The sequence below is a fragment of the Apus apus genome, chromosome 22 (assembly GCF_020740795.1).
Source record: "Apus apus isolate bApuApu2 chromosome 22, bApuApu2.pri.cur, whole genome shotgun sequence".
Lineage (NCBI taxonomy): Eukaryota > Metazoa > Chordata > Aves > Apodiformes > Apodidae > Apus > Apus apus.
In genome coordinates, this window is record NC_067303.1 from 6,200,169 (window position 1) to 6,214,967 (window position 14,799).

The 14,799-nt window shown below is 60.7% G+C and overlaps 2 protein-coding genes across 4 annotated transcripts; both read left to right on the forward strand.

Moving 5' to 3' along the window:
* Positions 1-2,906: 2,906 nt before the first annotated feature.
* Positions 2,907-5,110, forward strand: LOC127393347 (junctional adhesion molecule-like). Its single transcript, XM_051638316.1, has 6 exons — positions 2,907-2,954; positions 3,298-3,523; positions 3,675-3,795; positions 4,075-4,135; positions 4,615-4,710; positions 4,922-5,110. Exons 1-6 carry the CDS (start codon positions 2,907-2,909, stop codon positions 5,108-5,110), a joined length of 741 nt encoding a protein of 246 aa, XP_051494276.1.
* A 2,038-nt stretch (positions 5,111-7,148) lies between these two features.
* SCN2B (sodium voltage-gated channel beta subunit 2) lies at positions 7,149-12,317 on the forward strand. Of its 3 annotated transcripts, none has more exons than XM_051638597.1 (5): positions 7,319-7,402; positions 8,642-8,854; positions 9,761-9,927; positions 10,254-10,464; positions 10,657-12,317. In XM_051638597.1, exons 3-5 carry the CDS (start codon positions 9,778-9,780, stop codon positions 10,854-10,856), a joined length of 561 nt encoding a protein of 186 aa, XP_051494557.1. In that variant the 5' UTR covers positions 7,319-7,402; positions 8,642-8,854; positions 9,761-9,777; the 3' UTR covers positions 10,857-12,317. The 3 variants fall into 3 exon arrangements, with proteins under 3 accessions (XP_051494556.1, XP_051494557.1, XP_051494558.1); XM_051638598.1 differs by having other exon boundaries at positions 7,323-7,402; positions 8,706-8,854; XM_051638596.1 differs by lacking the exon at positions 8,642-8,854 and having other exon boundaries at positions 7,149-7,402.
* Positions 12,318-14,799: the final 2,482 nt, after the last annotated feature.

Consider the following 14,799-nt stretch of genomic DNA (forward strand, 5'->3'; position numbering starts at 1 on the left):
CCCCCTTCCCAAGGTTCTGGGTGCTGAGGGCTTCTTTCTCAGCAGCTCCTATTCTGGGTCCTGCCTGGGGGTGGTCCTGGGAGGGTGCAGCTCTGCTTGGGTTCTGCAGCTTTCGGCAGCATAGCTGGAAAGTAGGATGCTTTGGCCTGCTGCAGTGGGGTGTGCTGAGAGCTGAGAGCCTGGGAGCTGAGCATGAATTTTGCTGCCTTTGTAGGTCGTGTGAGCACGAGCGCGGGTTGAGCAGCAAAGTGTGTCACAGCCCAGGCAAACCACACAGCTCTCCCCTCCACCTCCAGAAAAAAGCCCCTCCCCCCAAACGGGTCATGTTGTCTGAAAGGCAGAATGGAGAGAATTCCAGAAGGCTTGCTGCCACTTTTCAGGAATTTGTCTGTGGAGAGCGGAGGCTGATGAAGAGCAGAGGTGGTTTTGCATCGTTGACTGCAGCCAAGGCCACCGTGCACTGAGTGAAAAGCTGTAGTGACTGCTTCTCAGCCCAGAACAGACCCATGGAGCTCCCAGCAGCTAATTCTGGGCCCACAGTCCCTGTCCGAGCCTGTCTCAGGGTGTTTCTGAGCTTCCTTTGCTGAGAAAAGTGCATTTGGAAAGAAAAAGGAATTAGCAAGCATGTCTGGCCATGTAAAGAGATGGAAGCTGTCCCAGGGGGTGAGCAGTGGCAGGGAGGAGCCCTTCCCCACTGCCTGCTCCTGCTGTTTCTTAGAGACACTAACTCCTTCCATGGAGTTAGTTTCCTTCATCTGTCCCAGAAATCTCTGGGACCTTTTCCTCATCTCAGCCTTACTGAAGCTGGTCCAGAGGGATGTGCAGCAGGTTGCCAACCATGGCACTGTCTGAACAGACCCTGAAGGGTTCCAGCAGGAGTTTTCACCATGTCCAGCACCCTGGAGCAATGTGGTCATTTCTAGAGTAAAGGGGTCTGTGTTTCTAGGGCCTTTATCCAAACCTCTCTGGGTATGTAGTAGAAAAAAACCATCCCATTGCTTCCTGAGCAGAGTTAGCATTCATGAATGTCTCAGTTCAGTGCTAGAAATGGAAAGATTGATCACTACGAGGAAAATGTCAAGGTGTTTGGGGCTGAGCCCTCCCCCCTGCACTTTCTCTTCCTCTCCAGGGCTCTGAGCAGTCTGAAACCAGACACAAACCTGACATCTGTACATTGCTGAGTCTCAGGCTTCCAGCTGGGACAGTGGTGACTGCAGAGGCTGCACATCCAGGCAGCCAGGATTGTGCCCCTGTCCAAAGAAGTGAAGGAAGTCTTCTTCTGACCTTGGGGCTCAGTGCAGTTGCCAGCTGTCAGTGTCCTGCCCCGGGGGAAACTGATGCACGTGTCAAGTCTGCTCTTCTTTTTAGGATAAGATGAAGGTGTTGCTGAGCCTGACTCTGCTGCTGGCATGGCTGGGTAAGCTGTAAGTTATTCTGGTCGTTTTGTTGACTGTGCCTGCTTTCCCCTCTGCCTTTGCTGAAAGACCCAGCAGTTTCTCTCTTCCTTGGGGTTGTGCAGGCACGAGGGGCAGGCAGCATGAGTGGGCTCCTGGCTGCCAGCACCTCCTCTGGGCTCTGGGAGCTGCGTATTCCCTTCCTGCAGAGCTCACGTGTATATATAGGCTCCAAATCACAACAGCATCCCTGGATGGAATCCTGTACTTATTCTGCCAGGCTCTAAGGCTTTGAAATAAGCAGAACTGCTTTGCCAAGCCTAAATACAGGGAAAGGTTTCCAAGGTATTGATTTTGGCTCTGCCTGGGGCAACTGGCTCTCTTGTGCATCTCCACTGGCAAATGATCGTCATTTTCAGCTCCACAGCTGGTCAAGACCAAAGGAAACCTGTTTGGGAAGCTGTAGCACTTTGCATGTGTTATTTACAGGGCATCAGACAAGCTCTTGGTACCTTGCCAGGGCCCTGCCCTCAGTGGCTTGTGGACAGACTGGGCAGAGTGGGTAAAGCACCAGGAACAGCCTTACCTGCCTGAGCAGCTCCCCGCTGAATCAGCTCACCTTGTTCTCCACAAACAAGGGGCAGAGCCTCGGCCACTCTCCTTGCGAGGTGTTGGCAGTGCAGACTCTGGGGCACGCAGAGTTTCTCTCGACGAGCTCCAGTAGCATTTTCTGCCCCACTTGTTTCCCCTTCCTGCCTCATGCTTTGCGTGCAAGCGGCACTGTGTGGGCAGCTGCTTCGTGCTGGTCTTGTCAGCTCTGTGCTCTTTAATGTTCCGCTCTTGTTTTGTTGTTTGGATTTTTTTTCCACTGTCCAGCTTCTCTAGCAACCCTAAGCAGTAGTTATGTGGCTAGACAAATGCGAGCCCAGGGTCAGGAGCCTGTGAGCAAGGGCTGAGGAAGCCAAATGGGCAGGTTGTGAAGGAGGAACTGAAATCCGTGTGAAGCGATGGAATTGCCCCTGGCCTGCTGCAGATGAGAGCAGCACTGGTTCTCCCAGCCGTGACTCACGGGAACAGCCCTGCAGGAACTGCAGCCCGTGGCTGGGAGAGGCAGAGGGCTGGGGTTGTGCTTCCCCACTTCCCTCCTGCGTGGCTTGTCCGGGCAGTGCAGAGCCCTTGGTCTGGCAGCGGGGAGGATGTGCTGCCCTGCACCCCTGGCACGCCAAGAGCAGGGGTCAGGGAGAGGCTTTGCCCAAACGGGGGCCTCCCCTTTGTGCTCTGGACTGGTTAGTGCCGTTAGCCCCAGGCTTATCTGGAGAGGAGATATCTATGGGGAAAGGCAGGTTGCATCTGGCTGTCCTCCCTGGACTCATCCTGCTGTCCTTGTCCCCGGCAGAGCGATGCAGCGGCTCGGCTGGCTGGGTGTTCATGGAGCCTCAGCTTCAAGCCGGGGCTGGGGACTCTGTCCTGCTGCCGTGCCTCTTCCTAGACCCGGTGGCCAAGGGCTGGACGATGGCCAAAGTGGACTGGTTGAGTGTGACAGGAGCCAGCAGGCAGCAGGTGGGTCGGGACCAGGGGCTGGGGGCTGGATTGGTGGGGCAGGGGAGCAGCCTGGCTGCTGTTGGGCAGGCTGCGGGGAGCCTGTCTGCCTGGCCCGGGCCACAAGAGGAGGAAGTTTCCCTTGCGTGGCAGCAGGAAACTTCCACTGCTCCTGGTGGCCCCACGCCGCAGGGGAACCACAGCACTGGGTGCTGCATCCCGGGGCTTTCCGGGAGAGCCTGGGAGCGTGCAGGGCTCTGGTGTGGGGCGAGGGGGAGGCCCGAGGGCTGCGGGGCAGGGCAGGCAGACGGGGCAGCGTGTTTCCGTGGGCTCCTTTCACCCCGTGCTGTCTGTGCCCTGGCAGGAGGAGATGGTGTTTTATTACTACAGCAACCGTAGCATCCCGGTGGGCCGCTTCCGGGGCCGGGCGCAGTGGCAGGGGGACATGTCCCACTGGGATGGTTCCATCCAGCTGCGGGACCTGCAGGTGAACGACAGCGGCACCTACACCTGTGAGATCCGGCTGCTCCAGCACAGCCGCATCTTCAAGAACCACACGGTGCTGCGTGTCAGCTCCACAGGACAGAGAGGTACGTGCCTTCTGGCTGCTCCCTCCTCCCTGTCCTGCCCCGGGCAGAGGGGCTGCAGAGGCTCTGGGGGGCTCAGACCTGCCACCACCGTTCTTCTATAGAAGGGCCGAGCTCCCTGTGTGTACCATCCCTTGCCTTGGTGTCTCCGCAGCAGCAGCAGGTGCCCAGGAGGCTGAGGTCCCAGGGAACACTGTGTTTTGGCCTGTGACCGTGGGCTGTGGCTGTGTGGCCGTTGTGCTGGCTTTCCTGGCTGGGCTCAGCCTGAGGAAGAGGTACCAACATTAGCCGTGAGCTTATGGGGGTGGGCAAAGCGTTTCTGGCAGCCTTCCTGCAGTGTTCCCCCCTGGCCAAGCAGGGCTGGAGCTGCGGGAACCAGAGGGCTCATCATCCCGGGCCACAGAGGGGTGCAGGCTCCTGCTGCCCTCTAGTGCCACAGTCCTGGCTCCCAAACCTCTGGCAGAGGCACGTGCAATGGGATCCCAGTATCCCCGGAGAGGGAGGGCAGGCGATGCTTCCTGCTGGAGGTGACACTGCTGTTGCCCCTCTTCAAGGTCTGCAGCCAGCATGGCCCTGGAGAGGACTGGAAGCGATGGCAGCAAGAACAAAGCAGAGGTGAGAGCCGAGTGGTGGGACACTACCACAACCCGTGGGAATCAAGGAGAGGCAGAGATGGGGAGGGACATGGTGTGCACAGGAGAGCTGCAGGCTCCTTGCTGTGCCATGGCTGTGCGTGGGAAGTGGTTGGAACCAGCCCCAGGTCCCACCGTTCCTTCTGGCTGGCAGTTAAGAGCAGGTGCTGATGGAGCAAACGCTCCCGCTGCAGCCGGATGCCCAGGAGGCTTGGCAGGAGGATGGGGTCCTCACACAGGATGGTTGCTGTCTTGTCACTAGCTAGGGCTGTGTGTCCTCAGGACAGGGAAGGATCACAGACATGGGGTGTGTGGGCACGGGGCTGGGAGGCTGAGGGAGGGGATCCCACCCTGGCCAAGCACGAGGTGCTGTTTGCTGGCCAGCCATGGCTCTCAGTGCGGGCAAGAAGGCCCAGGTGTATGTGGGGCTCGATTCCAAGTGTCCTGATCTATCCCTCCTAGGAAGCCCTTTACGCCTCAGTCCCTGTAGCTGAGGTACCCAAGGCTGAACAGCGTGCAGGAAAGAAGAAGAGAGCCGAAGAGATCTACATAACCATGGTGAGGAGGAGAGAGAGCAGCTGCCCGAGCTGCGGCAGGCGTGGGCAGGGGGTGCAGGGTGGGCTGGCGTGACCCCCTGCATCACCAACCCCCAGGGTGGCAGCATCCAGGGCCTGGCCCCTCACTCCCCGTGCCAGACAGCAGCATCCCTTGCCCAAATGGGCCCTGATACCTGTGGTGAGACTCACGCCCTGTCCCTTGCTCCTTGCAGCACCCCTCTGCCTTCCGGGAGAACGGCGTCTACGTGGAGCTGTCCCGGGGGGTGATCCCGGCAGAATGGATGGGAATGGGGAGACAGAGTGATGGACAGAGGGCTGAGCCCTGCAGCAGGCCAGAGGCAGCACTTCCCTGGGCTCCAGAGGGGGAGAAGGAGCCGTGCAGAGGGAAGTCAGCCCCTTAGCCAGCAGATGTGCACCTCTCTGTCCCGTGGGCCAGGCCAGCATCCAGCTGCTGTCAGCCCCACCGCCTCGCTCTGTGTCACAGCCACTGCTGGGACACGTCCCACCCCGGCTGGCTGCTGGCAGGCCAGGGGTGACCTGTCTCTGGCTCTTGCCTCCTGGTCTTGGGGAGCAAGGGAGCATATCCCCATGCTTTGATCCTGGTCCCTGCAGCTCCAGGTGCTGAGAACATGATCTCCAAGGAGAGCCTGGCAGGGGGAGATGCAGTGGGAGCCATGCAGACATGCCAGTGGTATCTTCTGAAGATAATAAACCTCAGGGAGGCTTTCCTCTTCTTGGCCTCCTTTGAGCTCCGGCTTAAGCGTGTGATGTCCCAGGGTGCCAAAACCTGCCTGGCCCAGGGCCTGGGAGCCCCTGCCACCCACACACGGCCTCGCACCTGCCCCGCTGGCTCCAGGGAGCCAAACGGCCGCAAAGGGGTCCCCTTTGCAGCAGGAAGAGCCCCCCAGGCTGTGCTGAGCCCTCTGGCTGCCACGGAGGCTGCAGGGCCCCCCCATGTGGGTGCCCACGCGTGTCTCCCGTGGGACCAGCAGCACCTCTGCTTGCTCCCGCACCTGGGGCTCCTGCCATGGCCAGGGGGGAGTCCAGCAACCCCTCCCGGGCCCCTGCCTCGGCGGTGCCAGCCCTCCTCCTGCTCTATATATAGATGTTTGACACCTGCAGGTGCCGGGGGGGGCCGGTGCCCACCTCCCACCCCTGCCAGCGCGGGCTGCAGTGCCGGCCCCGCTGCACGCCTTGGTTTCACGTTGACACCCTCCTCTTTTTCCTGGGTGAAGCCAAGCGACGGGATTGCAGGAGGAACCAGAGCTGGGGTCGGGGTCTCCGGGGGTGCATTCGACCCCTCTGCCTTTGCTGGGTCGTGGGACCCGTTGCAGCAGAGCAGAGAGGGCTCTGCCTGCCCGGCGTGGCTGGGAAACTGCTGTGTGTGCAGTGGGTGTTTGCTGAGCAGGTTTCTTGTGTTCCCCCCAGGACTTCTGATGCCTTCCCTCCCAGCTGCCCTGTTTCTCCTCCTGAAGCTGGTCAGGACCTCTGCATCCCTCCTGCCTCCCCCTGGCCCCATCCCTGCGTCCCCCTTGCTCTATCCCTTCCTCCCCAGGGCTCTGGTGCACAGGAACTCAGATGTGCTCTTGCTCCAGGGCACCCCTCTCCTCTCTCCTCCCTGATGCTGCCACAGCAAACCCCCCCAACCCTGGGCCAGCAGGACTGGGTGGCTGAGCAGCTGCTGTCACTGGCTTGCTGGTCTCCACGAGGTTATACCATCTTGTTCCTGCATCTATCTCTGCAGCCTGAATCCAGGCTTGGCGTCCGTGACCCAAAGACTTCCTTGACAGATGGTAAGAGGGGGACCAAAGACCTCCAGCCCTGGCCCTGTTGAGCAGAGCCTCCCCATCCCCAGGGCTGGATGAAGGCAGGTGCATCAGGAGCACTTCTACCCCCTGCAGGAGACCAGTGGGCATGCTGGCCAGGCTGCTGCCTCTTTACCACCCTCTGCACTTCCCAGGCTCCATCAGTCCCTCTGCCCTCTGCCCGGCTCCAGGAGGGCATTCCTGGTGGTCCTGGGCTCTTGAGAGCGGGGGCTGCTGCTGCGAATGGTGGGAGCAGGGATGGTTGGCAGCCTCCAGCAGGACAGAGGTGACACATCTGCATGACCCCACCAAAAGCAGGGGCTGCAGGGGCCCGTGGGAGCCCTCAGAACTGTGCTGTGGGGCACTGGCTGAGCTCCGGGCTTCCCAGGGGAAGAGGATCCAGGAGCACTGCTTGCTCCCAAGGCAAGTTTGCTGGGCCAGGGGGAATCCCAGCAGAACCCCACTGCCTGGGCTGCCCTGGGCTCCACACCCTGCAGGAGATGCTCTGCTGACACAGCCCATCTCCATCCCCGGGAGCAGGAGCCACCAGCAATCTGTCTCCTTCTGTTCAGGGGAAAAAATTTTTCTGCCCTCCCACTTCCTCTGCTGAAATCCACCAACCATAGCATTGAGGCTGCTGGCAGGCAGCTCCGCTCCAGCCAGCCATATTAGGCTGCAGAAATAAAGCAGCTCTAATGTTCTATGTCACCTGCAAATAACCCGGGCGTTCGAAAAAAAAAAAAAAAAAAAAGCAAACCACCACCAACCAAAATCCACACCAACACCTGCTCCTCTCCATACACTAAAAGTCCTTCAAAATGAGCCTGGAAGCCTGGCTCCCGCAGCCCACCTTGCTCCTCACTGGCCTCAGCTTGCTCCTCTCGCTGGGTAAGTGTCGACCTCCTTGCATGCACACGGCTGCCAGGGGAGAGCATCCAGGCTGGGGGGAAGCCCCCCTTTCTGGCCAGGAGCCCCCTCCCCACATGCCAGCCCTGAGAAGCCCCTGGTGTCCCTGGGGAAGCAGCGGGCAATGCGGTGCTGCAGGGACAGGGGTGGGTGGTCTGCAATGCACCCTGCTGAAACCTGCCAGCCAGGGTGACCTGCTTTTAGCACGGTGGGGGATTTGTTGCAACTGCCTCTTCTCTTAAACAGGAAAGAAAAAAAAAAAGCAAGCCTTGCATCCTTCTTGCTGGAGGTTCTGATGAAGCATCAAGCTGTTTGCATGCCAGGCAGGGCTGGTGGGCTGCAGTGGGGCGAGGGGGCAGCTCTGGCTTTGCCTGCCTGCTGGGCTGTGGGTGGCTTGTGACTGTCCTGTGGCTTGTGATGACTGTCCTGTGGCTTGTGATGACTGTCCTGTGGCTTGTGGGTGGCTGCTGTGGCTGCAGGTGCCGGGCTGCCAGCAGTGCAGGGGGTGGGGGGAACGGTGCTCTCTGCGTTTCTGCCCTGCCCTGGAGCCAGCGGAGTGTGTCAGCAGGTTTGGGTCTGTATTGATTGGAAACAGGAACACATCACCTCTTTGAAGTGCTGTTCGAACTGTCCTGGAGCTCCTGGTGGGCTGCCTTTGCTTTAGGAGAGAGGCCAGGAAATGGAGGATAGAAAGCCCAGCAGGTTCTGCTGTAGAGGCCGTGTGTTGTTTTACCTGCTGAGCCCGGGGTGCAGGGTCTAGTTTGGCAGAGGGCTCAGGAGCCTGCACAGCCCTGCGGGGTGCAGCCTGGATGGGCCATCCCAGAGATTTTCGTGGTTTCTTTCCCTGCCTCTGTTGACCCCCAGTGCTGGGTGCAGAGTTTGGACCCACGTCCATAGGGCACGTGCCTGTGTCGTGCTGGCTGCCTGCGAGGTCCCTCTGGCTGAGGTACAGCCCTGCTGTACCAGGTGGCAGAGCCCTCTGCAGAGCCCTGGGGTGCCACCAGCTCAGGCCTGGACATTTCTTCCTTCCTCGGGTGCTGTGACTTGTCCCCATGTGCCAGCTCTCCCCATCTCTGTGCCTCTGTGGGGACCTGGGCCAGGGCTGGAGGGTGCTCAGTGGGGCCCTGCTGCCAGCACCAGCAGGGAGTTGTCTGTCCCTGGGGGGCACCCCTGTGTCCCCAGAGAGCTGGCTTCAGGATGCTGCTGGTTTGCACCTTGCAGCAAGACCCATGGCTTGAGGGAGCCATACCTGCCACTTGGAAAAGCCTCTTTTCCCTGGCTGCAGAGCCTGGCCCCTTTCCTGCCCTGCTTGCAGACGGAGCGGATTAGCCAGCGGAGCAGCCTTGACATGCATCCAGCTTGGCCACAGGGCTGGAGTCAGGAGCACCTCAGGAAGAAGATTTGAGAGCAAAGAGCAGCAGCCCAAGGGGAGAGGTGAGGTGATTGGAAAAGCACCTGCTGCCCGTGTCACTGTCCCTGCCCTGTGCAGAGCCTCCTCCTACCAGGGCTCTCCACCCCTGTGCTTCTCGGGGCTCAGCCAGGCAGTTGGCAGCTCGGTGGCTGCACAGGAGCCTGTCTCTGTGTGCCCTCCCCTTTGCAGGCTGGGAGAAGGTGCTGGATGCAGGCGCTGGGTTCTGGGGGCTGCTGGGGGCAGGTCACTGCCCTGTTTCTCTGCCACAGCGAGGCCAGCTTGCAGGGACTGTCCTTGTCCCCCCAGCACTGCCCAAGATCTTGACCCCGTTATTCCCAGATGGACAATCCTTTCCTGAGCATCATTGCAGTGGGAGTGGGGGGGGAAGCATCCACATTCCTGCTGCAGCCCCCAGGAGCTGGCCCTGGCAGATCCCAGCCCTCGCTGCTGTTGTGCATCCTGCTAGGAATGAAATCTGATGCGCGCAGCCACAAATTTCCCTGTGGATGTGACGCTGAGCCCTGCATGCTGATGCTGCATCCAGCCCTGCGTAGCCTGGTCGGTGCTGCAGCAGGAAAGCCTCACCGAGGGGTCAGGCACAGGGCTTGCCTGGAGGCAGCAGAGTGTAGCACCAGGCACCATCCAGCCAAGTGTGGCAGAAAGATCCTTGCAGAGAAGGGCCAAGGGATGGTGCCAGGGCTGGGGCTGCTCCCCCCCATGTCCCCTGTCACTTCTGCATAGGGAAACCCTGATCCTGCCTGGCCACAGTGTGGTCTGCATGTGGCTGTGCCTGAAAGGCAACCCCAGGGCGAGGTCTGTGCAGCCAGCTGGTGAGCAGGGTGGGATGGGGAGACCAGCTCAGGCAGCAGGATGGCTGCGTTGCCCCCTTCCTAATTCCTCTGCCTCTCTGCTCTCTGTGTTTGTGGCAGCGCCCACGGGACTGGGCATGGAGGTCATGGCTCCTGCCACCATCAATGCCCTGAATGGCTCCTCTGTGAAGCTCTCCTGCACCTTCAACTCCTGCTACAAGGTGGAAAACAAGCAGTTCTCCCTCAACTGGACGTATCAGGAGTGCAAGAACTGCTCTGAGGAGCTGGTGAGTCTTGCCAGAGATCTGCTGGGAGGTCCTGGGAGCAGCTTGAAGTAGTCGTGTGTGTTCCTTGGAGTCTCCTTGTGTGTGGTCCTGTTATCCAGCCCTTCTCCACCACAGGGAAAATTAGCAGCCAACAGAGAACCAGGGGTCAGGGCAGCTGCCCTGATGTGGCAGGACAGGCAGGGGAGCTGCTCAGGGATGGATCTGCTGTGGAGCCAGGGGGCAGCGGCCAGAGCAGCACATGCAGGGGAGGGGTCCTGAGCGGGGGTGGGGTGAGCACACGGGGTCCCAAACACTATCTCACCTCCTGTCCCGTGCGGGCTGCCCAGTTCTTGCAGTTCCGGATGAAGATCCTGAACAAGCACCTGGACCGCTTTGGGAACCGGGTGGAGTTCACCGGGAACCCCACCAAGTACGACGTGTCCTTCACCCTCAATAACGTGCAGCTGGAGGACGAGGGCACCTACAACTGCTACGTCCTGAACCCCCCAGACCGGCAGCGGGGCCACGCCAGCATCAGCCTGAAGGTGCTCACCAAAGGTAAGAGGTAGAGTGGTCCCCTCTGCTGCCAGGCACCCATGGGTGCTGGGCTGGCTCTCTGCTCCCCCTCGTTGCACATGCAGGGTTTGCTCCCCGCTGGTGGGAGCCAGCCCTGCCTGTGTCCCCCCGTTGCTCCCCAGCTGCCCCCAGGTGGCTGCTGCCATGCCCTGAGCCTGTGCCCTGTCTCCCCAGAGCCCCCCAAGCACGACTCCACAGTGGCTGTCATCGTGGGCGCCTCTGTAGGTGGCTTCTTGGCCGTGGTGATCCTGGTGCTGATGGTGGTGAAATGTGTGCGCCGGAAAAAGCAGCAGAGGCTGAACACGGACGACCAGAAGACGGAGGAGGAAGGGAAGACAGATGGTGAAGGCAACCCGGACGAGGGCACCAAGTAATGCCCCCTGCCTGCCCCTCCCTCTTCACCCCTGTACAGCGTGACCCCCCTCCTTTGATGTGCTTCCCAGAGCAAGGATTCCTCTCTTCCCTGAGCATCCCTCCTTCCATCCAAATGCCCACCCCAGCCTGGAGCAGGGCACGGAGAGCTGGTCCCCGGAGCCTGGCCATGGTGGGCCAGGCTGGGCAGGGGGGCTGGGGTGCCTGGGGGCTGCCCCTGGGGCTGGGCAGGGACTGGCTGGGCATGCTCAGAGTGCCAGAGCACTGCCCAGTGCCCTGGGGAGGTGATGGGGATGGGATGGGGTGGGGTGGGAGATCCCCCATGAACGGGGGGTTGGAGTTGGGGGTGCCAGGAGGGGCAGAGGAGGGCAGGCAGCTTTGTGCCTCTAGACAAAGAGAGCAGGGGCCAGTGGCCACCTGCCCTGGGGGATATGTTGTCCCCCCGGGGCACAGGCACTGGTGTACCCATGCAGATGGACCCTCCGAGAACTGCCCCCCCCTGTGTGCCAGTGCTGAGGGTGCTGTGAGGAGCTGGTGCTCCTCCAGGACTGCTCAGAGCTACTGGCTGGGGAATGAGGATCAGCCCCTGGGCTGCCTCTGAGCTCTCCTCTGGGTTTTGGAGCTGCTAATTGCTCCTGGTGTGTAATGGATGTACCCTCCTGCCTCAGGCTATTTTTGGGCCTGACCATCTCAGCCAAAGGTCCTGGGCTGACTCTTTTGTGCTGATTTTCTTCTTGGGGACGGTAAAACTAATGGAAAATGTTCTGCTGATGTGCCAAACCAAGGAGGTGGGGAGTGGCAGGTGTGGCTGCTAGGGACAGAGAGCTGCTGGCAGGAAAAGGAGTTTTTGGCCACTTGCCGGGAAAGATTGTGCATAACCATGGGCCCAGAGGCAGGACAGCTCTGGGACCCTCAAGTAACCTTGTAATGCTGAAACTGCCTCCTCCAGCCTCCCTGCAGAGACACTGCACAACACAAAACTGCCAGGGCAAAAGCACTGCCAGCCCACCCAGCCAGGTTCCAGCACCTGCCCTGCTTGTGGCAGCCCCCAGAGCTGCCCTGCCTGCTCCATAGGGCCAGCAGCACTGCCCTGGGCAGGCAGGGGACAGAGGGACATCTCTGCGCTCCCTGCTCTGCCCCCCTTGCCCTCCCCATCCCGCTCCACCTCACTGGGCTCCACGCTGCTCACAGTCCCCTCTGCAGCCAGAATGTGCCCTGGGGCTGCCCTGTCTCCCCCTGCCCCTGGGCTTTCCCTGTGCAGTGCCACTGGGGCTGCCTGAAGTGGGACTGAGCTGGCAACGCTGCGGCCAAAGGCCCCTCCGGCTGTGGCACAGGACCAGTCTTGCATCTGCCTTTCATTTCTTCTCGTGCACTGTCCTTGGATTGCAACTTGCCAATGCATCTATCTGTACATAGCTGTACACAGCAGAGTCTCTACAAATACAGATCTCTATGAACACAGAGGCGCTGGTATCGGTCGTCACTGCAGGTCTGGGGTTGCCCCTTCTGATGGGCTCCGTCTGCCCCGGGCTGCTGAGCGTGGGGTGTTTTTATTGCTCTTTGTACAGTCGGACAAACAAAAGAAGGACAAAACGCGAACTCTGCGCTCGACGCTTTTGTTCTGCTGCCTGCTGGAAGGGTTCCCTCATCCCTGCTCTGCCTGTGTGTCTGTCCCCAGGGGGTGAGAAGGTTCCTGTGTGCTCAGAGCTTGGTCCGTCAGGGACCGCGGCTGCTCAGGGCACAGCAGGTGAGGCTCTGCAGGCTCCAGTGGAGCCCAGGGCATGTGCTGGGGGATCGACATCCATAACTGGGCTGCTCCCCGACTGAGGAGCCCCACAAGGGCACAGTTCCTCAGCGCATCCATCAGTTTGCCCACCGTGAGATGTGGAGGTGAGGGGAGCTCCAGCAGCCACCCTCTGTCCTGCCTCTCCTGCCTGCCCTTCAGCCAGGGCCACCGGCGCATCCACATCCACACACCGTGTGCGTGGAGAAAACCTCTGGGGTGCTGCTGCCCACCCCTTGTGCCCCCTCCCCTGCATCCACGGCTCACCCATGGCGAGGGGGAGCAGCCTACCCCCCCCCACATGCCACCTGCCTGTCCTTGCCCTCTGCCTCTGTTGAAAACTGCCCCTTCCTGCAGGGCTGCTGCTGGGGGTACAGCTGCAGTCTGTCCCTGGCCCATGGTGGGAACAGGTTTGCTTTGCAGAGAGGAGCAGGTCTCTGGCCAACTGGGCATCCAGCTTTGGAGGGAGTCAGCCCGACGGAGGGATGAGTGCAGGCAAAGGGCAGAGGGGACCCACAGGTTGGCAGTTTGGGGACACCTCTGGGAAAGTCACTGGCAAGTGGCTCGTGAGGAAGGCAGGCGCTGTGGGACCATGGAGGAGAGCCCGACGGGACACAACAAGGGTGAGTTTTGATCCCCACAAGGAACCAAGGGCACTGACTGCAACCCCCCCAGCACCGGGGCTTCATAGATCCCCCAGAACCAGGGACAGTCACTTTCACAGAGCACATAAATTGCCTCAGACCAGGTGGGACCAGAGATGTTGCAAAGCAATAGAGAAGCCTGGGAGCTGGCAGGGACCTCCCCTGTTCTGGGACATCTTTGTGCCATGCAGAGAACCACGGGGGGCTGCTGAGGTGCCCCGGGGGGAGCCTGGGGTCACTGTCCCTACAGTGCTGCCTGCAGCCTGGTCGTCCTGCTCATGGGGCTGGGGAGTAACAAGGAGGAACAGGGAAGAGGGCCAGCCTGGGGCAGCAAGCTGTGGGGAACTGTGGGGTGTGAAGGGCAGCACTGGAGAGCCAGAATGGAGCTGGGAAGGAACTGGTGGAGGTGCCTCAGGCTGTGCTGGGTCAGGAAGAAACTTTCTCCTGAGATACAGGAGGGTTGCCTGAGCACTTCTTGCAGGTATCTCTGCAGTGGCTGCCTGGGGACACTGCTCCTCTTTCCCGCTTGCATGAAAGGGCCCATGGAAGGGAGCAAGGACCCTGCCTGTCCCAGGGGTAGCCAGCTCTGCCCGTAGGAGCCAAGGGGCAGTGGGCAGGATGGCTCTGCATGGGGAGAAGGAGGCAGGGAGAGGGGAAAGCGATGCTCCGAGGGGAGCTGCAGGCAAGCAGGGGCTGAGAATGACAAAGGCAGCCAAGCACTCACCCGCAGTCTGTGTGCCCGGGACCCCTCGCTCGGCGCCTGGCCCCGCCGGGACAGTCCTGCAGAGCAGCTGATCACTGTGAGCTCCTCCTGCCAGCTCCCTGGCTGCCAGGCCACCTTGTCTTTTAAAGGTCACAGCCAGAGGACCTTGCAGTAAATATAAGGTGCTGATGGGAGGCTCTGTTCCAGCGTCGTCACCTCCTCCATCGGCAGGAGGGCTCTGCCTGCTCCAGGTCTGGGATCCCAGCATACCCCTGGCTCTGGAAGGTTTGGGAGAGGGCCAGGGCTGTCCTCTTATTGCTTCTGGGAGTGGGGCAGGGGCTGTCCCCAGCAGGATGCTTCAAGACAGCCAGGGCCAGCGCAGTGCCTGCTGCATTGAGCTGGGAGGCTGCAGCCCAACTGCTCTGCTCAGCCCTACCCTGCTCCGTACCCACGTGGAGGGAAGCAGGAGCCCTGCTCGGGGAGCAGCCTGGTATTTTAACCCTCCCAGCTCCATTCATGCAAGGTGAGAGGGAGTGAGGAGTACCCAGGTGCCTGGCAGCCAGTGTGAACCCCCTGCCCCAGAAGGCTGCAAGCCATCTGGCAGGACCCCTGAGCTCTTCTTCCTGTCCCCTGGGGGAGGTGACAGTGTCCGAGCAGAGGGTGCTCACCTTCCCTGAAACCAGACACAGGAGCCTTGTGCTGGACTCAGCAAAACAAGTTTCCGCTGAGCCGCAGAATCCTCGGATCCCACGCCGGACATCTCAGCATCCTGCCAAAATCCCAGGGCCAGCTGCCCTGCCTGCCCTTCCCTGCCC

Bases quoted from the DNA above. Each gene is read 5' to 3' on its own strand.
- LOC127393347 (XM_051638316.1), top strand. From the start codon at position 2,907: ATGGCCAAAGTGGACTGGTTGAGTGTGACAGGAGCCAGCAGGCAGCAG. The intron at 2,955-3,297 runs GTGGGTCGGGAC...GTGCCCTGGCAG, and splicing joins CAGGAGCCAGCAGGCAGCAG to GAGGAGATGGTGTTTTATTA. The intron at 4,711-4,921 runs GTGAGGAGGAGA...TGCTCCTTGCAG, and splicing joins AAGAGATCTACATAACCATG to CACCCCTCTGCCTTCCGGGA.
- SCN2B (XM_051638596.1), top strand. From the start codon at position 7,333: ATGAGCCTGGAAGCCTGGCTCCCGCAGCCCACCTTGCTCCTCACTGGC. The intron at 9,928-10,253 runs GTGAGTCTTGCC...CGGGCTGCCCAG, and splicing joins AGAACTGCTCTGAGGAGCTG to TTCTTGCAGTTCCGGATGAA. The intron at 10,465-10,656 runs GTAAGAGGTAGA...CTGTCTCCCCAG, and splicing joins CCTGAAGGTGCTCACCAAAG to AGCCCCCCAAGCACGACTCC.